We start from the raw sequence: 24,867 nt of genomic DNA, 5'->3' as shown, positions 1-24,867 counted from the left end.
CTGTTGCAAAACTTAAACAACACATTTTACCAAGGACTGAGCCCTAGGGTCAGCTTTGCTGCCCAGGCAGAACTGCTCCGCTCTGCTCCCTCATACAGCAAACTGGCCCTGAGGCTTTTTCCCAGTCCCACAGCCGCTTCTGTACGTCTCCTATGCTACACTGCCCATAGCTAGGAGATTTTTACAACTCAGCTGCCTCAGCTTTTTTGCGCACCCGGTTTAAAAACCTAAGTTCCTGGTTTCCCAGGGAGCGGAGGAATTCACCTCAAACCGCCGCCAACAGTGCCCGCCTCGGGAGCCGGGGGAAACTGAGGCAAAGGCGGCACGACGGTCGCCATTTGCAGGACAACAAAAGGCGGGACGGCTCCCACAAAACCCCGGGGCGAAACCGCGCATTCTCGGGTGCCATCTACCGGTACTTTCTCCGTTGAACGTTTACACCGGACTGGCCCCGCGGGGCCGGGTTGACTGACGGCAGGGGCGGAGCGGCGGGCAGCATGGCGGCCGTCGCTATGGCGCGGGGCGGGCTGCGGCACGGGCCTTGCCACCGCCTGGCAAGGGCAGCAGGCCGCCGCGGCGGGCTCCCGTGGCCGGGGCTTGGCGGCGGGAGGGCGGCGGCGGGCTGGAGCCGCCCGACGCCCGGAGGAGAGGTGCAGTACTGCGCTGAGCTGGTGCGGTGAGTGCCCGGGGCGGGGGGGCGAGGCCTGCAAACGCGTGGGTTTTCCTCTCCTCGGGGGGCGGTGAGTCTGGCGGAGGAGGGCTTGCGAGCGCATCCCTCTGGACGGAAAAGCTGCCGAGTTCCTCGGAAAAGGTGACTGGGGTTTCCCCCCGGCTGCCCAGGCAGCCCTCGGCCTCCCCTGGCCGCGAAAATAACCCCTGCGGCCCTGAAGTGAACGGCGCCGGTGGATGGGGTTGCTCCGGGACCTCGCGTTTTCGAGGGGGAGCAATGGCAACTAGATAAATACTTAAGCTACATGGATGATTTAACGTGTAAAGGGCACTTTCCCTCCCCGCTTCGTTCACAGCTGCTTTTCTTCTGAAATATTGAACCTTTCCATTTCATTGTCTCGGCTTTTTGGAGAGAAAGATGACCGAAGTGGACGTTTAAAAATAATGGGTGTTTTCAGATCTTCTTGGCTACTGGGAAATAGCCAAGCTTGCCAAGTACTCCTTGGAAAAATGAGCGAGACCAGAGGAAATGCGACAGCTGGACGGACAGCTCAAGTAGCTTCTCTGACCTGAATGCAGGAAGGGGAGGAAGACTATGTTTTCAAAAGCATCCATTTTTGGTCAAATCCAAAGTGCTCCAAGAGGAGCAGGAGGGCAGCTCAAACGCTTCCAGACCAGGCAACGTTTCCTGCTTGGCTCCTGGGCTGTAAACAACATGCAAGGCCCCTTAGCTGCTTTCTAGTCCACAAGAGTTCAGAAGTAAAAAAAGTAAATGAGTCTCTTCGTAAAGACTTAAATAATTTCTCTTTGGATACAGTTGTCCTAGATGGTTGAAAAAAGCAGGGAGAAGGCTTCCAAGCATGTGTAGAAAGAGTGGAACAGGATCATCTTCTCCAAACTGATGCTTGTAAAAAGGTATAAAGGTGTGTGTGGTCACGAGTAATGTTTGAAGTAGGAAAACTAATGGAAAAAAATGTGACAATTTTAAATTTTCTGTGCAGCACCAAGCAGCAGACCTTTACAGATGCATCAGAATGCATAGCCAGGTTGTATTTTCCTTGATAAAACTTCAGATTACAGCTTTGTTTTCCTGGTTACTCTACCCAGGATTTGTTACCTGTTACTCAGGAGATCAGAGGCTGTGTGTACAGTTAATATCCAGATAAATTTAACATATACAGGTAAAATGTTTTCAGTAACAACTGTGAACAGAATAGTTAAGGTCCAAGGCACAGAAGCTGAGATGATTGAATTTAAACTTTTTTTTGTTATTTTTGTTAAACCATAAAAAGGACTGCTTATAAAAATACACAAGTATTCGAAATAATCAAATGAAAGGTGTTATGCTTTTGGCATCATTTAATTGAAGCTGCTGTTCACAGTAGCTCATATATTGCATGGAAATTATACATTACAAAAATTAATTATAATTTTTATAAATTATAAAATTTATTATTATAAAAAATAAGAGGAGGAGTTACTATTCAAACAGAAATAAAACACTTGAGGCTATGCACCATCTGCAACTCCCCAGTCCTGAATTTGAGTCTCCCACACATTAGGAAGAGCAGCTGAGTTACGCTTTAATGATGTCGATTTGTGCAACTTTTTGCAATATAGTAGATGTCCTTGGGTTTTTCTTTTTCTGTTAAACAACTCTTTTAAAAGTAGCTTTAAGCTATTTGATTAAAAATATGTTTCCCTAGTAGGTATGTTTTCTGTCTCTTGCTGTTTATGGTGTCTGCTCTGGAAGACAAGCTTGTGGCTTGACAGTATTATGGAGTTTTATAATGTGGAAGAAATTCATTATACTGAAAGTCCAGTAATGATCATAGCCAACTTTTCTTTCGTCTGTGGGTTCATATGTAAGCTTAATACTTATTTGAGAGGGAAACTATGAACGCTCAATACCAGACTTAAGGTCATTCCCTCCTTTTTTCATTCCTTACACTAATACACAAAGAGAGTTGAGGTGGAGCATGATCTATAGCAATATCAATTTTATTTTACAGGCTGAGGCTTAATGGATTTGCTTTTCTACTGTTATGTCCAAGGGTGCACTGTCAGCATAAGATTCACATTGCTTTCTAATTTTTTTTCTTAACCATTTTTTGCTGCACTTAATTTTTAAGCTTAGAATAATTGAAAAAAACCCAACATGCCAACACCATTACCAGAAGGAAGACAAATTTCTCTATTGTGCTGCTGTGTACTTTGTGTAATGTGTTTATTTGTTTCCTTAGTGGAAGTAGAGGTAGTTCTGTGTTGTGTGAACAACCCAGGCAAACTGCATAACTGGAACTGGGAAAATGTGGCTGTAAACCTTGTAGCTCTGCCAAGGGTGGGCAATACTGGGTATTACTACAGTCAGCCTTGAAAAAAATACTAGCTTTTGAGCTGATAATGCTTTTCAGAAAGTGTCTTAATTGAGGGAGGTTTGATGCATCTGTTCTTTAATATGAAGGTGACGTTTAAAGCCTGCTAAAATCCACAAATGTCTTTTTTTTTTTTTGTTGATGCTTCTGGATTTGCTTCAAGCTCTAAAACAAGTTTCACAACTGTTGTGAAAACTCTAAGCATTTGCTAGTTATCAGCTGCTGTGTATTGTAGGGGTAAGAACCTCTGTTAAATCTCACTTCCTTTTTGTTTGGTGCTAAAAGTAGCAACCCTAATAAGTCTTGGTTTTAGTTTGGCTTTGCTATTTTAAGCTCACAATCAAAAGAAATATGAGTACATGTAAGAACAGCAGACTTCATGAAAATGAGTAAATGTATCTTCCTTGACACCTGCTTCTCCACTCTCGAGGCGAAACTTGGAGTTGCTGGTCTTGTTCTAATGAAGAATCAGATTACAGGCTTATCAGAAAGTACACACAAATGTTGTTTAAAACAAGCAATTTAGCTTTTCAGAAGTGACCAAGTGTTTTTGTTAGCTACAGTTAAGTATGATTTTGCAATTTATGATTCTGGGCGCTGTGATTGTTTTTAATTTAATGGCACACCCAAGTGGCCAAACAAAGGCATATCACTCTAGATTGGCAACAAGTTTCCTGCAGCGAAACTGCCAAGACCCAGAGTTTTTATGCTTTGAATACAGTTGCCAATAAACAAAAACTTACTGGTTAAGCAAGTGTTCTTCTGCCAAGCTCCAAAGCACGATCTTTTAAAGAAATGTAGTTTCATGTTTGGAACAGAAGTCTGGAAGTCGGACAATCTGGATTCTGTTTGCCTTTCTGCCACAGCCTTGTTCCATCCCTTTAGCCAAATATCTTGAGATCTGGATTTGAGAGGTGCACTGAGAGTTCAGACAGCATCCCCTCTCTCTGGGAGTTTGTCTTATTTTAAAATAAGCTTAAAAGCTGCTACTTTTGCAAAGTCAGAGTTTTGAACTGTAACTTATTGCTACTCTTTTAGGAGTTCAGTGCTAAGCAATAGCACACCCAATTTACATAGAGCTATAAATAATAGATGGATTTTTTTGTCCTTTTATAGAAAGCGTGACTATGAAGGGTTTCTGTGTTCTCTGCTGTTGCCTGCGGAATCTCGAACCTCTGCTCTTGCCTTGAGAGCCTTCAACGTGGAACTGGCTCAGGCAGGTATTAAAATATATTTGTGAACTCTGGAAATGTAAAATAACAGTTTCGATATTCTGTATTACACTAGTAGGCAGTGTTTGCCAAAATTAACTTTTTGTACTGTAAGGGGCAATGAATAAATAGGGTAGTACAAACCTCTAGTTTTGAATGGCCCTTGGAAAGTAGCCAGCCTCCCCCCATTTATTTTATGTATGTAGTTTTTCTCACTTTTCTCTTTGTCATGCATTTTAAAACTAAATGATAACAAACAGGCTGTGGTCCTTGATACTGTTATGTGATTGCATCTGTGTTCTGGCTTGAAATGCAACGACAGAATCGGTGACGTGCAGCTAAATCCTATCTGTAGGTCTGTCAAAAACTTGGATGATATAATTAGTCCCGGGTTCTTTGTTGGCAGAAGCTAGATGATGGAAAGGCTGCCGGGAGGGAAGTTTGTAACTAGAGAGTTGTGGGAGGGGAGTGGCTGCAGTCTCCCCCCTTTGCTAGGTGGCCAGAAACTGCCAGTGCAACCAGGGAAGTTGGTGACGCTTGCCAGAAAGGAGCGATCCAGGAAATGTGCTGACCAAGCAAAATCCCGGATCAGCTTCTGTGGGCTGTGCTTCTGGCAATCCGTGGCGCTGCCCTCCCTCACTGCTGTTACCACTGCTTCTTTTCCTTCTGGGAAGAAAGCCAAGGTGAGGGTTGCCCAGCACTTAATCTCCATGGGTTTCAAAGTCAGGTTGTGGTGAAGATTTTTTTTTTTTTTTTTTTTTTTTTCTCTCTGTAGTGTTTGTATGCTTTATGAGGAATAAACGTAAATTCAGAACTGAGCACTGTTCCTACTGAGTTTGGCTATGTCCTGTGTCTGTCTTTTCAGTGTAGATAGACCAAGTGCCTTAAAGACACTGTGAATTTCACTCCAGATGTATCCTTTCCAGATCAAAGACTCCATAACTCAGAAGACTACAGGTTTGATGCGAATGCAGTTCTGGAGGGAGGCTGTGGAAGATATATACTGTGATAACCCACCACATCAGCCGGTTGCTACAGAACTGTGGAGGGTAAAATATACCTTTATTGTCCTAAAATTCACTTAACTAAAATATTACTGGGGGAAATAATGTCATTGTTTTGTGTGTGTTGTGTTGCATAGTTAACAGCATTATTTTATATAAAACAGATAATGTAAATTGTGTTTGTGTCTGTGTGTGATATTGTAAGTTACCTACAACCAAAGAGCAGAGTTGGAGAAGGAGGATATTTAGATAGGACCTACTTGGAAGGTTGGAATTCTGTTGACCATCTGCTTTTTTCTCTTCTGTTTAGGTGAAGGACAGAGTAAATTGTGGTAAGCAGTAAGCTGATAGCAAGTGAAGTACATATGTATACATTCTGAGCCAGTGCTAGTCCTGCCTGAAGAGATTAAGCTGTACGAAAAGACAGGAGGCTAAGCACAGAGGTTGAATAGCAAATAGGGTATGAGGAAAAGCCTAAGACCTTAATACGCAGTTACTGGGTAATAGGGAGAATCTTAATACAGTCTTCTCCTCGCATCAAGAGTTGCTTGATGACTTTATGTATTGTGTTTTCCACAGATCCTTTTGTGTGCGTTGAGTAACAAGGGAATGTACTTGTGAACTTAACAGTGCATTGAGTAACGAGGAATGTACTTGTGAACTTAACAGTTTCTTTTTACCAAGATGCCTGAGTTCTGCAGGCACTAGAACATCACACACAAAGTACACCTACAGATCTGTTCCTCTGCTGGTCATGGCCAGAGAAACAGAGGCTTTCTTCCAAAAATTTTTTTTCTAGTTAGGACTGTCATTGGTATGAATGATTGAAGGTCTGAAGGCAGTATGAATGGATTTCCCCTTGATGCTGATATAGAACCACAGAATAATTTAGTTGGTAGGGATCTCTGGTTGTCATCTAGTCCAACTTGCCACTCAAAGAAAGTCTAACATCAAAGTTAGATCAGGTTGTCAGGGTCACGTTGAGTTGAATTTTCAATTTCTTTGGGGGTGGAAATTCCATACATTGCGAACTTGTCATCTTAGGGCCACGGGCCACAGCAAGTCTTAGAACCTTCCAAAAGAGCAGCTACCGTAAGGCCTCTATAAGATCAGAACTTGCATTTAAACTAAAGATCTCTGAGCTCCTGGACAGGAAAAGCTGCAGTTTGTCTAGATCTCAATAGCTGAATACAGTTAACGTAGATCCCATAGATAGTTAGGTTTATGGACTTGCTGCAAAACAGGCAGTGAAATGTGGAGTCTTCATCCAAGTATTCGTCTGCATTGTTCCTGTTAAAATCCTGGAAAAAGCAGGATGCTCACTGTAACTCTGGGTTAGAACAACGCAGTTCCTGTGGGATTAGAGCGTTTCACTTGTTGCCATTTTGGCTTTATATCCACTCTGCTGCACCTCTGAGACCACAAAAACAAGTCCTTTCAAAATCCTCTTTCGGTGATTTTTGGCAGTGCTGAAAGTGTGGCCTCTCCCTGAATCTTCCTCCTTCAAATGTGAAATAAAGCATAAGTGAGCATTTGTTCCTGTCTGTCAACACTCATGTTTAGATCAAAATTGGGATTTAAACAAGATACACTTCGTTTAACTAAGAGAAAACATAAGTAAAGCCAAGCAGTAAAATAAAAGAAAAACATTGTTGCAGTCGCTTTTAGGAGGACCAGAGCTATTCATAGGTGTCTCCAGCTCAGATAAAGTGTGTGCCTTAGCCACAACAAAGCATTTGTACAGTTAGAACGAAGACTGGCAAATGTTGCGAGCCTTTTTATGGGATTATGGGAGTTGAAGATGCACCTAGGGAGTTACTTTAATGCAGGCATTAAAATGCAGAATTGGTCGTTTTGCATGTCAGTCTGTCTGTGCCTTTGCTTTTTATTTCCTTCTTTCTGTCTCTCTTCCAGCATATGGCAAACTTCCCAGGAACAAGACTGTTTTCTCCCAAAATGCTTTTGTCTCCTTTCCAAGGAGGAACTTGCTTTAGTGTAGCTTAACTTATTTTTGTTTCTGAAGATACCCTCTCATTTAGTTGTCTGATTGAGTGGGTTAGGTACAAGTTAGTTTTGGATATGATTGTATATATTCTTTTGACCACATTTAGTTTCAGGCTGCTTGTGTGTGTATCAATGTGGGGTGTGCGTATCAATGCCCAACCAGTCTCTGAGCAGAGGCCCCCTCGGGCCAACCTCCCCCCTAGTTTTATTGCTAAGCATGACGTCATATGGTATGGAATATCCCTTTGGTCACTTGGGGTCAGCTGTCCCAGCTGTGTCCCCTCCTGACTTCTTGTGCACCTCCAACCTACTCGCTGGCGGGGCAGTGTGAGCAGCAGCAAAGGCCTTGACACTGTGTAAGCACTGCTCAGCAGTAGCTAAAACTTCAGTGTGTTATCAGCGCTATTTTCAGCACAGATCCAGAACATAGCCCCATACAAGCTGCTATGAAGAAATTTAACTCTATCCCAGCCAAAACCAGTACAACATTCAGATAGAAATCATTCAGATATTGAGATATCAATTGCAACCCTTTCCAACAGCTAAGACTGCCAGTCATACTCCTTTCTCACAAAACAGAAAATTGATTTTGAAGTGGAAGAAAGAATTGGCCTATCTCTGTGGTAAGATTTCACCTCACATATGATTTGTCTAAAGGAAGACCAATATAAGACAATCCAAACAGAACTGGTTGTGAAATAAGATGTTGGAAAATAATTCAGAAAGTATTTCTCGGAGCTCTCATACCTCTGACCACTGCAGAGCGCTGGAGCGAACTAACAATCCAACCTGACCTGGTGACCTTTGCACTCAAGATGTGATTTTATTTCTACATTTCAGCAAATACCCCAAGAATGACCTATTTGAAGAGCATGGCTTTACAAATGTTCAAGAATGTCATTGCAATTCTTAGAAAGAAGGATTTGGAAAGACACCTGAACTTAAAAGTATTGCAGAGCTGTTAATAGAATTAGCATGTCTTTTGCACAGCATATTTTATGTATACTCTTTTCTTGCTGTTGAGTTTGTATGAGGGCAATTTTGATTTTCCAGAATAAGTACTAATTTACCATGTTAAATGTGTTCCCGAAGTTTGGCATATCCCAGAATACTCACATTGGGATTCCAAGAGTTTTATGCACTAGTAAAGTATATAAATAGCCTTTAATGGTATTTCTAGAATTATTAATAGCTCAACTCTCAGTGACTTTAATATAAACTTACACGGTAACTATATGATACTTGTTCTTATTTATCTGTCCATTTTGAACATAGAAAAAGTGAGGCCTAATTCTCCATTCATTTCTGTGGAAGAAGACAATTTTCAAAACTTTTGAAAAATAAGGACCTGTGTGTTTGAATGAAGGTATCTCAAAATGCATGTAATGTACAAATTGGGTAGTTTAGCAGAACTCAGTTTTAAGTCTTGACCTGTGACTATTTCAAGGATTTCATTTAGAAAATGATACTCAAGACGAACAAGTGAGAATCAAAACTGACATTTGTAGTTGTAACTTAAAATTGGCCTTTTCACATACCAAGTACTTCCTCAAGCAGATTTTGTTGAATCAACAAGAAGATCTAGTCTTGTCAAACCTTGAAAAAATATTTATAATGGATGTGAAGAAGTTGAAAATGAGCTATAAAGGCTAAGATTGTGAGACATCTGCTCCATAAGTTTTGTTTACAAACATTTATATGTGTGATTGTAGCCTTTCTGACAATGTGGTCTGCAAAATTCAGTGTGTGTAAGTAAGAGGATTGAAGGTAAGCTGATAGAATGAAGTGGTACATTCTTATCAGGAATGTACAGGAAGGAAGTCAAATACAAGGTAAGAGCCAAAAGAAGAATGTGTGAATATGAGATGCTGTGGGATACTTTTTTTAAACAAAACCATAATATTCCTTATATTACTTTGTTAGGATGCTGTCTTTACAGTATGCGTTGGTATGTTGTACTGACGTTTTCTTGCAAATTTACAGGGGAAGTCTTTTTATTGCTTGACTCTGGAGGAAACTGTGTTCTCTTTGGAAAGTGAACATAGTTATCTGCAAATATTTTCTGGGAATGTATAACTCTATGAAAGAATAAATTACCTTCAAAAATATTTTAAAAGAAATGCTTTTAGTTAACTGGCTTGATGTCCAAGATTTCATTTTTTGTGTGCAACAACTTGTAACAAATGCCAATTGAAAATTTTTGTATTTGAAGAAGATTCTCGTTTTCCACTGACATGCCACTTTGATTTAACCCACTGAATACAATCCTTGTAAGAAAAGGATTATCTAAAATGTATTTCGGCCTTCAGAATGCAGTACTACCATCACTTTGTATATATTAACATGGATGTTTTATTTGATAATTTTCAGGCTGTGAAGAGGCATAACTTGACTAAAATGTGGTTCATGAAGATCATTGATGAAAGAGTAAGTATTTACCATTCAAAGTCTGATTCTGTTTTTAGTCATATTTCGGGTTTTTTTCCCCCTTATTTTTATGTGTTTGTGTGTAAAACAAAAGCTTAAGTGATTAGTCTTTTCCAGACAGTAGTATATCTCTTTAAGAATGGTACTGCTATATTTCCTTTTAATTCTCCCTTGATGCCCCTGCTCATAATTTCTGCTCTTTCTGGCCAAAAGAGCTAATAGAATACTTTGTTTATTTTTGCTTTAAAATAGATGTAGTTTGTGAGGCCACATCTTTCTTTTTTGCTGCTCTGATAACGAGTGTATCTGTGCTCATGTTTTCTGTTGCTGGTCTCTCTTCCTGATTTGAAGTCGTTACCCCTAGAAGGTAATCCCCTGGGAGTTACACTTAGATGTATGTAAGTGAGGGAAGTTCCATCGTATGGGATTAAGTAGTAGGGTCTCCGTATGCAACTGTTAAGAATTGTGGGAAACTACATTTTAATAGAAATGAAAATGAAGGTGTGCAAGAAGGGAAACCCATACATGGTCTCTTTTTGTGCCATTCCAGTCCTGCCCCAAGAGAAAGGACATCTTGCGTATTGCAAAAAGTTGTACAAATCTACATCATTGGCATCGTGGGGGATAGGACAAGGGGTTATGGCTTTAAATTGAAAGAGGGTAGATTTAGATTAGATGTGAGGAACAAGTTTTTCACTGTGACGGTGGTGAGGCACTAGAACAGGTTGCCCGGAGAGGTTGTGGATGCCCCGTCCCTGGAAGTGTTCAAGGCCAGGTTGGACGGGGCTTTGAGCAACCTGGTCTAGTGGAAGGTGTCCCTGCCCATGGCAGGGGGTTTGGAACTAGATGATCTTTAGGGTCCCATCCAACCCAAACCATTCTACGATTCTGTGATCATCTTATTCGTCCTCACCTCTTTTCTTACTATGTCAATTTTGCCCCTAAATAGCCTTCTGTTGTGATGAGTCATGGATATAAAATCACAAAAATTAAATGCCCCATCTGAACCTTTCTGCCACACTTTGCTGCTTCTCCTTATCATGACTGTGGAGTTTTTTCTAAGCAGTGTTGTAAATTGGAGCATTCAAATCACATGAATTTTAAGATAACCACCCTTTTTCTGGGAAAAACAAGAGGAAGAATTTCACTGGTACAGTGATGCTGCTACCAACTCTGACACAAGGGCAAGAATGAATAAGTGAGGGCAGGAATTTCTTAAGCTAGCTTTGCTGGTAAAGTTAGTGTCTCATGCAGTTACACCTTGAGAAGATTGATGGTCAGTTACTGACTTCAGAGTTTTTTAATCTTATGACTGGTTTTTAATCTTAAGACTGGTATGTTTTAACCACAAAAGCCACTAGGACAGGAAGAATGCTGGAGGATGTTATATTTTTGGGCGTATTTACATATGATTTTGAAACTCGTGTGTATTTGATGGATTGATTTTTATGCATGTTTTAAAAAACACATTCCTATTTATGTAAATTTCTCTGTGCTTCAGATGCAAATTAAGTATTAAAATTGGCAACCCTGTAGTGTAAGAATACCATATGATGATTTGTTTTGGCTGTATCTTTTTTTAATGAAGAATTCTGATTTCTTCTTATTGCAAAAGGTTATATTTGGTCCAGTAACCAGACTTGGCTGCAGTTGCATGTAGTTATTTGGTTATGTTAGACTTGCTATAAGCTTTAATGACTACTTCTATCCGAATTTATACTCTCTTTCTTTCTCTTAATTTTGTCCTTTTTTTCTAATAGTGGGTTAGGCTGACCTGACTGTAGTAATAAACTTGCACAAATAGCAGTTATATTTGCATTTTACTGAAGTTCTGTGTTCATACTACAGGAGAAGAATTTGGATGATAGAGCATACCGTAACATCCAGGAGCTTGAAACGTATGCTGAGAACACTCAGAGTGCTCTCTTGTACCTCACCTTGGAAATGCTGGGTAGGCGTTTTCCCTTTTTACATTTTGTTGATGACTCATTAGTGCAGGTACAGTATTTATTGGTGTTTCAAAAAGCCCACTCTTTTTCCACTGGAGTTTAATTTCAGTAGAAGTTGTCTTAAGTAATACTTCAGATATCTTTTGAATGCTCAACCATAAATCTGGAATCTTACTACACCTGTCCTAGAACTATGTACTTTCCTTAGAAGCTGCTCAGTGGAAAGCTCATTGAAGTGCAGTTTCCTACTGCTCTGTTCTTTGTTGCTTAACACTCTTTTCTCTTTTTTTGCTCCTATTACAGTGTGATAAATTCAGCTCTTCGCCGTATTTTCTGATTGTCCCGCTTGTCAGAACATAAAGTGCTGTAGTTATTCTGCAGCTGTTGTTCTGTATTGCAGTGATGTACACTAGTTATCTTGAAACAGCTGACTTCCCAACCTATAAACTTCCCTTGGTAATGTTTTAAATTTGGGTCCGAATCCTCTCCTCTTCCTAAAAGTAGGTTAACTATCAATAATTGAATAGCTAGAAAAAACGCAACAAAGATGATACGATCCTTGTGGTTAAGAGCTAGTATCTGTGTCATGTCTAATAGAAGAGTTACAGACTGGGAAAGAACTGTTCATTTGCAGTGAAGAAAAGGGTGACTTTCTTTTAGGTGTCTGTTGCATTATGGAAGTATTCCCTGTATGAGCTCAGATGTAAAAGAAGGGTGAGAATTTATAATATTTAGTAGTATTTAGTATTGTAGTAGCAATATTTTCCTTTTGCTTATCAGAGTAGTCTGATGGAAGGCCAGTGCTGAGGTTAAAAGAGTTTAAAAAGTAGAGAGAGATATGGTGAGCATGTTCTTCAGAAGAAGAAATGAGGAACCTCTCTCTTAACATCTGATGTTTGCTTCCTCAGTAGGAAATCAGTGAAATGTTGCAATGTCTTTCTGAACTTCTCATTGAAGAAATGTAGGAGTATGACAAATATCAGCGTCTTCCATTCTGAGAAATGTCTTCGATCCTGAAGAAGTTCAGTCATGCTTGGTTCACTCCTGATACAAGTCAGATGATCCTCTTCTTGAAAATCTGTTGGGGAGGCTCTGGATTTTCTAGGTGCCCTATTGTCATGTTTAACTTCTCTTAAATGTACCAGTGTAACAAAATATCTAAGCAAAAGTCTCCTTCACTGCATATTAAACAGTTAACTTCTGTGTTTTTTTCCCACAAATGGAGAAATTAATCGAACACAGCCCTTTTCTTCATGTTTCCCATCAGCAGTCTTTTCTAGACTAGGGGGACCTTCATTACAGGTCATGTTTGCTAAATTTCTTGTGATTTTTAGCTTCTTTATTCCTGACCTGTCTCCAGTTTGTGTGTATCTCTCCCAGTAGTAGTGCTGCTTTATTCTTACTGATTTCGGGTTACTTCTTTTGTCAAGCTCATTTTGGCTGGTAATCTTGTCGTCCAAAGTCCTGGTACTTCCTCCCAGCTCCTGTCATTTAAAAATATTAATATTGTGCTCTCTGATTCATTGCCTAAGTAGTTAGGAGTCTGGTACTACTAAATAATTTTGTTAAATCTTTTCAGAACCTCACTTTTGGGATATATTCCCAGGTTGAGCATGAGTCAGTGCTTACTCTTTGAGCTTTTTTTTTTTTTTTTTTTTTTAAATTCCTACTTATATGTAAAGCGTGAGCTGCCCAGTCAGGATCAGTAAGTTATATCCATTGATTCCTCTAAGCCACTTCTGCTGCCATTGCCAAAATAAGTCCATGTAGTCTACCTATAGCCACTGTTTCGCAAAGGCTTCTGAGACCCATGCAAGGGTCAGGCAGGCTTGGGCAGTGAATCTGGTATGCCTGGTATTGTTTCCAGGTGTCAGTGTGTAATTCCTGTATCCTCATTTCTTTCTTTGTAGAATGCTGCTTCTGTTAGAGCTTTTGTGAATTTCAATTTTCCTTTAAATTTTCATTTTATCCCGGGTCGGTCCTGTGAAAACATTACAGCTTTATGATCAGTCTAAGCCAACCTTGTATGGTCTTGCCATGAAGAGCAATGGTGCTGCTCTGCCCTACTCATCTCCCTCTTCTTTCAGTTCTCACAGTTGTGTAACCATGCAGTAACTAAGGTTAGTTTTCCATTGCTTTGGTGATCTGATTCAGTTTGCCGTGCTGCTGCCTCATTGCCCATGACAGCACAAGGGAGGTGGCAGAAATACGAGTTTGGGGGGGGAAGTATAGGACCATTCTCTTTGGTTTCAGTACACTGCTGAATCAGCTGCAGCTAATCATGAAACCATGCTGTAAGCATTAATGCTTGTCAGGAATCTCACACTTGAATGATTCTTCTGGCAGGAAAAACAGTTCTTGGAATACTGTTATCCTGGGAGAGGACATGCCAATGAAAATGAGTTTGTGTACTGATGTATTATATCTGAATAGGTACCACTCCACTGAGTATACCCTTTGCAGAAACTGCAACAAGCTAAGAGGCGTCTTGCTCCTGAATGTGGAAATCAATGAATTTGCCTGCTGCTTTGCACCTCTGAGATGAGATCTCAAGGCAGTTTATGAACATAGACAGTTCTATCATGGACCAACGCACTTAGCTTGCCTTAAATATGACTGTGATACATATCAGGGAACACTATACCCCTCAAAAGGCCTGACAGTATGTTTCTAAACGTATTATTTCTGCAATTTTAGGTGTGAGGGACATCCATGCTGACCATGCAGCCAGTCACATTGGGAAAGCACAAGGCATAGTTACCTGTTTAAGAGCAACTCCGTATCATAGTACAAGACAAAAGGTCTTTCTTCCCATGGACATTTGTATGTTGGTAAGAAGCAAGTTGTCTGGAATTGAACAGTATAGTGTTTCTAACTGTGTCTCTCAGTGCAAGATATGAGATCATAATTTATTAGGCCAGAAACAGAACACTTTTTTTCTTTATTTTAACTCTTTCTGCTATGGCCTAGTAATATACCATTGTCATGGTTTTATATCTTTTGGGAGGTGAGAGGAGCGACCTTCATGAAACTCTAGGGTTTCTGTTTTGGTTGCTTGTTTGGTTGGTTGGGGTTTTTTTATTAAATGTAGTAGTATTTTAGCTTTCAGGAATTTTTCCATTAATGTGTAGAAATACATATATGGAATGGGGCCTGGGTTTGGGGTTTTTTTGTTTTGTTTTTTTTCCTGTCCCTATAAAGGAAGCACTGTGAGAAATTTTATTTCTGAACAACCTTCTCGGGTTTCTCTTTACTACCTTTTCATAAATGTGCTGGTGGTTTTGTTTTTTTGGGGTTGTGGGGTTTTTTTTTGTTAGCTATAAACATACATTCCATACATTGCTGTAGGAGATGGTATAGTCCTCCAATTTAAACTGCACACCTAATTTGCATTGGCATTTAGCAGATCTTGCAATTTGGGTAAAATGGCATTAAAACTCAAATTTTTTCATTAATGTTCTCTGGCTGGATCTGTAGGCATCTCATCTGTTATTCCTTCATCTCCAATCTTTATTTTTAAATGTTAATGCTGTTCTTTTTATACTTAACCAAAATTTATGTAATTATAGTGATGCTTAAGGCAGTTGTGGTAGTATTTTCTGAATATCATTTCAATACAATTGAAAGTTTTGATTTGAAGTTCAGTAATTTAGGTAGTTGCAAAAAATGTAGATACTAATATAGGTCAGGGTTATACGACTGCAGAAGAGAGCTGCACCCTGCTTTCAGCCCTTCTGAGACTGAATGGTATGGGACGCTTTCCAAGTTTTTAGCTTTTCAAACATAGCCTGAAAATTCACAGTGATTCCTTGCCATGGAAGGTGTTTTACAGTGAAACTGTAAAAACAGCTTGCATCCCTTCTGTGCAGACTGAGCATCTTGTAAGCATTTCAGCTGCTGGCAAGTATTGCAGAGTTCTACTGGAGTCTCTTATCTCCTGTGAAGCCTACCTGCCTACCTTTATACAGCTTTCATGTGTCTGAGTGTTGTTGAGAAAAACGGGCAACTGGTGCAATTCTGAATGTACCATATTACGTCTTACATTGGTCACTATAGTCAAAGAATAAGTTTGGGGTGGTTTTTTTGGGAGGGTTGGGGGTGTGTGTGGTAGTTTTGGTTTTTTGGTTTAGTTTGGTTTTTGGGAGTGTGTTTGTTTGTTTGGGGGGGGGTTGTTGTTTGTGTTGGGATTTTTGGTTTGTTTTTTTGCAAGCCTGGTGGTACACACCAATCCCAAGATAATGACTTACTTCATAAGCCAGTATGGCTTCTGTGTTAGCTGTCACTGGCTTTCTTCTGCTTCATATCGACTCTTGGATTATGGTTTTAAAAATTGGACATCTAAACTGATCTAAATTCCCAAAACTTTAAAATCTGGCTTGGTTATCTGACCACAAAGTCTTTAGGGAACAAATTCATGCAGAGAGAGCCTGTACCAACTGTTCTCTTCATTCTCTTGAATTTTTTTCCAAGTGACTGGAAAAAAAGGGGGGAATAAAAAAGCAGGGGGCAGTGGTAAAACATTTAGGCTGTTTCGGTCTTGTGTCATTAGTTTGGTTGCTGGGACAGGTTTTTGAGAAGCTAAAATGGAAACTTCATATTTATTGAGGGTTTTTTCTTTTTTTTGATTTTTCCTTCCTATGTCTAGCATGGAGTTTCACAAGAGGATTTCATAAGAGGCAAGCAAGAGAAAAATGTGAGAAATGTAATTTATGACATTGCCAGCCAGGCCCATATTCATCTAGAACATGTGAGAATCCTTCCCTTTTATTTATTTAAACATAATTGATGCTAATCTTCACAAAGTATTGTGCATATGTGTTGTTAGAAGACTTACAGCTGCATGCTTAATTCAAATATTTTACATTTACTTAGAGTTTAAATTAAAAAAAAAAACAAACCACCACCACACAAAACCTGTAAATATTACAACTACTTCTGTACGAATATTATACTTATCTGTATGTACAGGAGGCGGTTTACTCACAGCCAGGTCCAATTGCATATATGTAAATACTGCCTAAAAGCCATATTACTGGGAGAGGAACTTCAAGCAGACTTTTATAAATGCAACTATATGCCAGCATGGGATCAGCACCATAGAAAGCACTTCTGCATATGGTATATCACAGCACAGTGGAATGGCTTCCAGGAAAGCAGAACATGTTGCCTTTAACTGCTGGTTAGTGTGTGTGGGAGGGGGGGATTCATTCCCTAACATGACCAGCCATGCTAAAAGCTATGTTGGGAAAGGTGCTTTCTATTTATTTCTTTTCTGGCTCCCAGCCAAGTGAATTAGCAAAGACTTTTATTAGCTTGGAACAGTGGATAATGAATTCTGAAGAACTGCAGAGTGCTACTCTATTTTTCTTTTATGCTCTTATTTTAGCTACATTCTGAATTGCTTGTTGCTACATAATACAAAAGCAAAAGAATGTTTCATCAGCAATGCTGTGTCTGCCTTGATCTGGAAAACAAAACTTCCAAGAAGCACGGTGAAGAGTTTCTTATGTCTACAAGTACATGTATGCATGTACTTTGAGTATTGCACCCAATACTTCCAATCAAGGTAGTCTGAAAAGATACCACTTCAAAGTGAAGAAATGCCAGATTTATCTCTGCATTTACACCATTAATATAATCCTCAATTACAGCGTTACCTGTGATCACAGTATTTTATGCAGTGGAGATAGGAGAGCCCTTCTTCATTTTTCTGAAGGTAAAATGAGGTATCCCTGGTTTGTTTAGTCAGTGGTTAGTTAGTTGATTAATGTTTTTATTTTTTGTTAATAATATGTAGCCTTGGGCTTTATTTTTAATACAGACTATTTATAATTGGCATTTAATGCATTCCTGTTCATGTTGTTTCACCTGATGTCTCAGTTTTTGTAGTCACGTGCCCAAGGAAACTGTTTATTCCATTTAGAAGCAGGGAACAGAGACAAAGAAAATGCATCGTCAAAACTGTCCACTATCTTTGTTCACACTGAAATATTTTGATTTTTCTTTTTTTATTCCCCACCCCTCAACCCATAATGCACAGTGTATAAAACCCATTGACTTTGGTTGCAGTTGTGGCTTACAAAAATGCCAAGTGCCTGTCCTGAAATGCCTCATATCAGGGATGGGAGGCACGGAAAATGAGCAATGTGTATTTATTGTCCAGATGTTTAAAATTTGGTTGCTGGTGTTGCATGGAAACTTTGGGACAGAAGCAGGGAGAGAATTCAGTTCTTCAGAGCCTTTCAGATAATTTGATAATTCTTAGTGCATTGGTCCCCTGGCTCCCAACGTGCCAACCAGCTTCTGAAGAGAACAGGCAGAACCTTACCCCCGGCTTTCTTCCCACTCCATTCCTAGAGCCCTGCCCATGTTATGCACTGGGAGGGTACTATGGAAAATATGCGATGTGATCATGTAATTGGAGACTATACAGAAAAGTATAAACACAAGGAAACCAGATTAAGGCAGCATTAGCATTTTATTCAATTGAATGTTGATCTTGGCACTCCCCCCCTCCTCCCCCCCCCCCTTTTTTTTAAATGGATGGGTTATATCATTGTAATTAAAATAAAAAAAAGTCCTCTCTGAATACTTGCTTCCAGCCTCCATCATCATCAGTGAGGAATAATTGACAGTGCAGGATCTCTAGAGTGTTCAAACCACTTGAACTGGCAATAACTGGCAGTAATAACAGGGTATTAGCCTCCTTGATAATCAGATGGTCTTTGTTAATGCAAGGATAAAGATACTTTCTCCCCTAATGGATTAAATAGGCTTTTGCTGTCAACACTTGCTGAGCATTTCAAGACTTTAGGTGAATGTAATGGGCTGGTGCCTTTAAATGCATCTGTTCTCCTGTATAAAATCACCATCTTGTTTTGCCTGAGGGTCTTTTCAGCCACTTACACTCTGTCTTAGTTGGAATTACAGGGTAGGGTAAAGTTTAAACCTGCAGAGTGGTTTCAACAATCTCAGCATTTGTTACACAAACCACATATTTTGGAGGATGAGGGTAACAGTTACCAGCCCCATTTCACAGTCAGAAGAAACATAATCCTCAAATGCTAAATTAAGTCTCAGTGATATTATATGAAGCATATTGTAGTAATGTGGCACTTAATCTTGGGAGAAAAGTTTCTGAAGTGGGGTCTCGTCCTGATACTGTGACTGATGACCAGCAGAGGGCAAAATAAGATAATGAAGATTGCAGTTTTCTTTAGGAATTGTGTGTTTTATTAGGATAAAAGCATATAATAAAAGTGCTCTGTCAGTCCCACAGTGATCCCTTTGAAAGCCTGCGAATACATTTACATGTTCCCCCTCTTTCTCTTAAGCACCCCTTCCTCCATTCCTCTTTTTAAAAAAGGCTTTTTGCATTTATCTCAATTATGCTAGTTCACTATGGACTCAATTTACCAAGGAAGATAACATGCTTTCTGAATGACATGCAACCCATTCTGGGTTAAGAAGGTCAAGCAAGATTACTTTCTTTTTTCATCTTGCAATTAATAATAGTAAGGCAGAGCATTAGATCAAAGAGCATTTTCCTTTTTTGGAGAGATACATGTACTACACACACACATGTTATTACATCTCAAAGTTCTAAAATAATTTGCATTCTAAAATGATTCAGTATTTTTCCCTCCTAAAGTTTCAGCCTGCTTTTCTCAGTTGTCTGGAAAGATCCGTGGAAAACTAACAGATACTCGTACATTCTCATCAGTATTCATAGAGGGTTTGTTGGTTTGTTTGTTTGTTTTAACCTGTAAGGAAAAGGCAAAACAAGGAGGGATTCTGTATTTATAAATAAGCATTACAGGAAGATTTGCTTCAGCTGTGTTAAATGTACCTGAGCTGTACATGGGTTTAAATTGTAAATTTGATTCAGCCATGGTTTAGACTGTTTATATGTAGATACTGAGGACCTGAGGCATTGAGATCCTTTTGAAGTCCCATAAATGTAAGTGGAGCATAACTGGACTTCTGGGACTGATGGCAAGACCGGACTTAAAAAGATGCATTCAGAGAAATGCATTTCTGGTCTTCCATCATTTCTGTCTCTTGGGATGCAAAGAGTTATTTGGTGGGGAAAAAAAGGGTTAAACCATATTTATTAAATTAGATGCAACTTGGAACTTTGTTGGAACAAGGGATGCTAATTTACATTGGTTTATTATATGTAAACTGTAAGGTTGTCAAACCATATAAGAACCTTTCCCAGTATTACATACTTTCTGTGTAATTACTTTTGTGTACAGTGAGGGATGGTGCTGGCTTCACATAATGAAAAATTATAGTTTCAGGATGTCAAAATAAAAAGGGATGAAGCTCGTAATACAATCTATTGCCTCTAACCATTATATATAGTACTTGATGTTTAATCTGAAATGTTAAATTCTGATAAGTACGTTTGTGTTTTGTTTTTTGTTTTTTTTTTCTTTCCTCCCACCTTATCTCATTTACTTTCAGGCTAGATCTTTCAGTAAGAAAGTTCCTGTGAAGGCATATCCTGCTTTTTTCTGTACGGTGGGTGTGATATCATGCACTCTTTAAGTGATGGACTCATTTCTGTGCTAATATGTTTGTGAAGAGTAGAGTATCAAATTAAGCATGGTTAACTAATGCTTCACGTGTCCATTTTGGGAGGACGTAATACCTAAAACTAGTGAAAATCATAATGTGTGCCTGACTGTGGAACCTCATAGTTTTGATCAACACTTCTAATCCTTCTTCTTTTAACTACATCATTTTGCCCAAGATGTCTGTATATTCGTAGACCATCGTTCTGATGCAAGGGCCCAAAATCTTGTCTATTTTTATAATTTACTCTTTGGTCTGGTAAAAGATAATGCTTCTCTTCACAAAACCTGCCTTTTTTTATATCCTTTTAATGTGATGGTTACACTACCACTTAATAAAGCAGGCAAACTGTCAAGCCTTTTTGCAGTTCCTCATTCGGTTTCATGTATTGCTTTTTAAACTTAATGCCCAGTTATTTGTGTGCACCATATGGACTAATTTTTTTCTTCTTTTCTAGGTTGCTTTAGATGATTATTTATGTAATATGCGAAAAGTGGACTTCAATATATTTCATCCAAGCTTACAAAAGAAGAGTACATTATTACCATTGCATTTATATATTAGATCTTGGAAAAAAACATATTAAAAGTTTTTTTTAATATGGGTTCAGAGTGCTCAGTTTTTTCTTTAGTGTCTTAACTTGATAGAATTGTTAAATGTCTAACTTCACACTTCTGCAAAGTGCAGTTCATGGGAAGCAGCAGATGCGCATGAACTGTAGCTGTCAGCTTGCTGGCAGTAGTTAAGTTTGTTCTTGGAATATTAGGCTGATATCTCTGCTTCACATGTCTGCCAAGTCATATGTCCTTGTCTGAGATTACTTTTCTTGTCTTTCCTGTAATAACAGCAATATGATAGAATTCTTGGACAAACTGTGTGCTAATGGATACTTCTGACAGTTCTGACACTTTACTGAAAAAAAGAAAAAAAAACCCAAAAGACTGCTTGCTTTGTGCCTAAAAGCAGTTACAGTAAATGCCTCTTAAATCAGCTAAGCAATTCTATTTAGTGCAAGGAGCAGACTTCTTGCAAGTACTAATGATGCTTCATAGTTGGAAGAACGAGCACATGTATTTGAATGCAAGAAAACTGGCAGGAAAAGCTTTAGCTGTTTTAACTATGTAGTGTTTATGTAGAATTTCAGTATGGTGAAATAGAGCTGTAGTACAAAAATGATTTAACTGTGTGTTGAGATTGAGCATTGAAGTGACTATAGGTAGTGGGAGGATAGCTTTACAACATAGGAAGAGACCCTTATACAGTTTTTATCTCCAGCTCAGCCAAAGGTTTTTTCGTTCTGCTCTTAGCTTGGCTGTATCTTCCTCCTGGCCTCTTGTGTCTCTGTTGTTGCCCACAGCTGTCATTGCAACGTGGGTTCGACTGCCCCTTTGTTCGTATTCACCATGTCTCTCAGGACACCCTCCTACGTGGCTTCCCTGAATTCCTTTTCTTCGGTACTGTGAAGAAACGTATTCCTGAATGTTCCAGGTCATTTTATTCCTCCCTGCTCTGTTTTTCTGGTGGGAAATTACTGGGAGCTTTGTACTCAGCATCTCTTAGGATCAAGGTAAATACTTCTGTTTGATTTGTTGTTTGGTAAAATAGTACTTCCTAACATCCAACTTGACTCAATTGCACAAATCCGGTAGTTTATTCTGCTGTCATCCTTGTTCTATTAAATAGCTGCTTTTCCCAGAGATTTTTTCTTTTTAATCAGGGTTAATCTCCCCAGATGCTTGGTTGTATAACAGCATCCTGTATTGTAGTGTACAATGCTACATAATGAATTTCTGAGTACAAGATTTGTGGCTTTTTTAATCTCGGAAACTGTCAGCATGGTAGAAATCCTAGGAACCCAACATTAAATCCTTCATTTGGTGATTTTATTTTACATTTCAAGTCAGTTTGTGATACAGATGTTGATTGATTCTGCAGTTTCCTATTCCTGAGTAAGACATTTCTCTCTGAATTTGTTCAGCTCAGGATCTTGGTTTCTGTATTACTAGAGGTGTAATAATCAAGGTTGATAGGAACCTAGAAAAATCTATGTGTACTCGATCGGGAGTATACTGGCTATTTTCTAACAGTAAAATCTTAACAGGCTCTGTCCACTTCTCAAGTCAGCTGCTGTATCTTACCATTGGTGTTCCTGAATGTGGCAAAGAGGTCTGGTGAAAAGAAAATATTTCCTTCCTATGCAGGCACTGCAGCTCTTCCTGCCAAATGAAGAGCAAAGGCTTAGGCTCTGTTGCTGCTACCAGGCCAGCTGCGCATTCACTCTGTTTATTTTATGTTCTGGAGAAAGCGTTACAAATGACTCTTTCTGTAGTTGGTCCTCGTTTTGTTCTGAGCATGCCGAGTCAGGACAATAGAGGCAACCCTGTCTGTCCTCTCAAAAGGAATCACTCTCCTGTAAAGTTAACTTTTGGCAGGAGCGCAGTAGAGTAAGGAGAAAGAGAAGGGAAACCATGCAGTATCACCAGTACATGGAGTTGCTACAGTGATATCTTGCTTCCAGGCCACAAGGCCAGTGCTTTGCTTCGGTGTTGAAGTGGAACAAATCTTGACAATGTGCTTACAAAGGCATCAATGGAAGGGCTGATTTGTTCTAGTGTAGAAAAGAAGCCATGTGATGCAGTGAATGGTTAGCATGGTGAGAGGGACTTACCACTGAATTAGTAAACAGGATATGGAATAAATAAATTCAAGTTATGACTTCAGTCACAAGAGAGTTTTGAGTGACCTCAGAAAGTCAAGCAGCACTTTGAATTGCAAATGACAGGAGGCTGCTTGAATAAGCAATCTATGTCTCCTTTGTATCCTTCAGGGAACAGCTCGCTCTCTCGGATGGTCATGCCTGATTCTGCCCTTAGGGACAATGTTGTGAATGGAGGCATTAAATACCTGTCAAACAAGGTAGTCTTAATTTGTCTGCTTTCGCTAGTACTATCTCCTTTTATTTCTCGATAGCAATTGGTGCCATGTAAGAAATTCCTTTCATCGGTTCTGATAATTTATAATTCTACATCCTACAAAAAATTGTCCTATTTCTCCTTTTTGTTGCTGGTTTTGGGTTTTTTTTTTTGTTGGATCTGACAAAATATTTTCTCATATTGGTGCTAACCTACTGGTCGTTCCTATCAGAAAAGCAACTAGCAAATCTGTTGCTAGCTGCTAATTACATGTTTGAAAATAATTCCCATGTCTAGTTAGCCTGGTCCATGTAAAGCAGCAGTCTAGCGGGTATCCTCCTCAGTGACCTTACATGTTTTGTGTATCTTTGATCTTTATGGTCTTGCTTGCTTTTGGTTAAGCACAGAATTGTATCTCCATCTTTCTCTTCAGAGCAGTTCACTGGAGTCTGTTCCAGAGTTTCTTTCCACTTAGACTTGCAGGTTTAAGCTAGCAAAACATAAGAATTGTATTAGTCCTGTAACAGATCGTATTTTGTCTGTGGTAGGTAACAACTATGGGATCAAAAGTCCTGAATGAATTGAAACACATCAGACATCACTTGCCTAGTGATGTTGCAGTTTAATTGGTTTCCCACTTAGCCATGTAATAGTCTTAGTAAAAGCAAACCAGAGAAAAGATTAATTTTCGAGGAAAAATGCAAAAATCTCAATCATTGCTTTTGAGAAATACATCCTCCAGATTGTCCCCGTTTCCCTCACAGCTTAGCATCTGAATATTTGCATCTTATTGTGGTCCTCTTTAGTGTCAAAACGTTCAACAGTACCAAAAAATGCTTTCCAGCCATAAACATAGGAACTGCTATACTGCAGAAGGGAAGGGCCGTGCACTTTTGTCTTTGTTTTTTTTTTTTTCAAAACCACATTTGTCTTTGTGTTTTGCAAAGGAAGATACAAGAGGAACCATTTAGATGATTATGAGCAGTCTGCCAAAATAGTGAGGATTTTTTTTCTTACTGCTCTGATGCCAAGTTAAGAACTACAAAGGTTTAGTTATAAAAGGATTTAGAAGGGGATGCAGTGTTATGCTGAATGTTCTCAGAACCTGTTTTCCATTGCGTTTGCTGATGGCAGTTGTGCATTCTCAAAACTACATTTGTCTTTCTATCTCAACATCTCCATCTTTTTTTCAGCTTTCATGAATCTTTCTCTAAGTCTACAGATTTTTATTTTTTTTTAAATGTGGCTGACCCTCAACCACTTTGAATCCATTGAAGTTGATCCAGTAAAGAATTGTGATAAATGACATCCACAGATACATAAATCAGGACAAAATATACAAGCGATCCTTTATGCTTCAGGCCATACATTGATTGGTATTTGCCTTTATAGACAGGCAACAATATGCAGATAATCATTCACTGATTTATGTTCTCAGCTGAAGCAAATGGTGTTTAGCATTCTGCTCCAATAGGGGCAAGTTATATATTCAGTGGGTTAATCTGTGGATATTTTAGATTCCCTGTTCTAGGACAGGCCCCTCTGTATCTGCACGAAGTCAGAAAGGCAGGATAGATGTGCGTTTCTGTTTTGTGGATAAAAAAGCTGGGAGTCTTTAGAGTAGGATGCTGGTTTTCTTTTTCATACTAGAGGGGGGGACTTCTGAAGCCTTTAATTGTGCAGTAGTAAGTGGTTGCGGGCTTTTTGTCAAGTCAGCAGTAGAAGACAACGTGTAA

General features: G+C 39.3%; 1 protein-coding gene across 2 annotated transcripts; it reads left to right on the top strand.

Moving 5' to 3' along the window:
- Positions 1-627: 627 nt before the first annotated feature.
- On the top strand, positions 628-20,823 carry NDUFAF6 (NADH:ubiquinone oxidoreductase complex assembly factor 6). Of its 2 annotated transcripts, XM_050892258.1 has the most exons (10): positions 628-676; positions 1,487-1,584; positions 4,161-4,260; positions 5,182-5,304; positions 9,634-9,690; positions 11,539-11,641; positions 14,337-14,470; positions 16,285-16,386; positions 20,109-20,165; positions 20,677-20,823. In XM_050892258.1, exons 2-10 carry the CDS (start codon positions 1,571-1,573, stop codon positions 20,803-20,805), a joined length of 819 nt encoding a protein of 272 aa, XP_050748215.1. In that variant the 5' UTR covers positions 628-676; positions 1,487-1,570; the 3' UTR covers positions 20,806-20,823. The 2 variants fall into 2 exon arrangements, with proteins under 2 accessions (XP_050748215.1, XP_050748216.1); XM_050892259.1 differs by lacking the exons at positions 628-676; positions 1,487-1,584 and having other exon boundaries at positions 4,201-4,264.
- The last annotated feature ends 4,044 nt before the right edge of the window (positions 20,824-24,867 follow it).

This window comes from Gymnogyps californianus, chromosome 2 (assembly GCF_018139145.2).
Source record: "Gymnogyps californianus isolate 813 chromosome 2, ASM1813914v2, whole genome shotgun sequence".
Taxonomy (NCBI): domain Eukaryota; kingdom Metazoa; phylum Chordata; class Aves; order Accipitriformes; family Cathartidae; genus Gymnogyps; species Gymnogyps californianus.
Note: the sequence above shows the minus strand (reverse complement) of the source record. Positions and strands in the feature narration are given on the sequence as shown.

What these genes read in the sequence shown, in the direction of transcription:
- NDUFAF6 (XM_050892258.1), top strand. An exon ending in CCTCACCTTGGAAATGCTGG is followed by an intron (nt 11,642 to 14,336) that starts GTAGGCGTTTTC and finishes CTGCAATTTTAG; the next exon opens with GTGTGAGGGACATCCATGCT. An exon ending in CCATGGACATTTGTATGTTG is followed by an intron (nt 14,471 to 16,284) that starts GTAAGAAGCAAG and finishes TCCTATGTCTAG; the next exon opens with CATGGAGTTTCACAAGAGGA.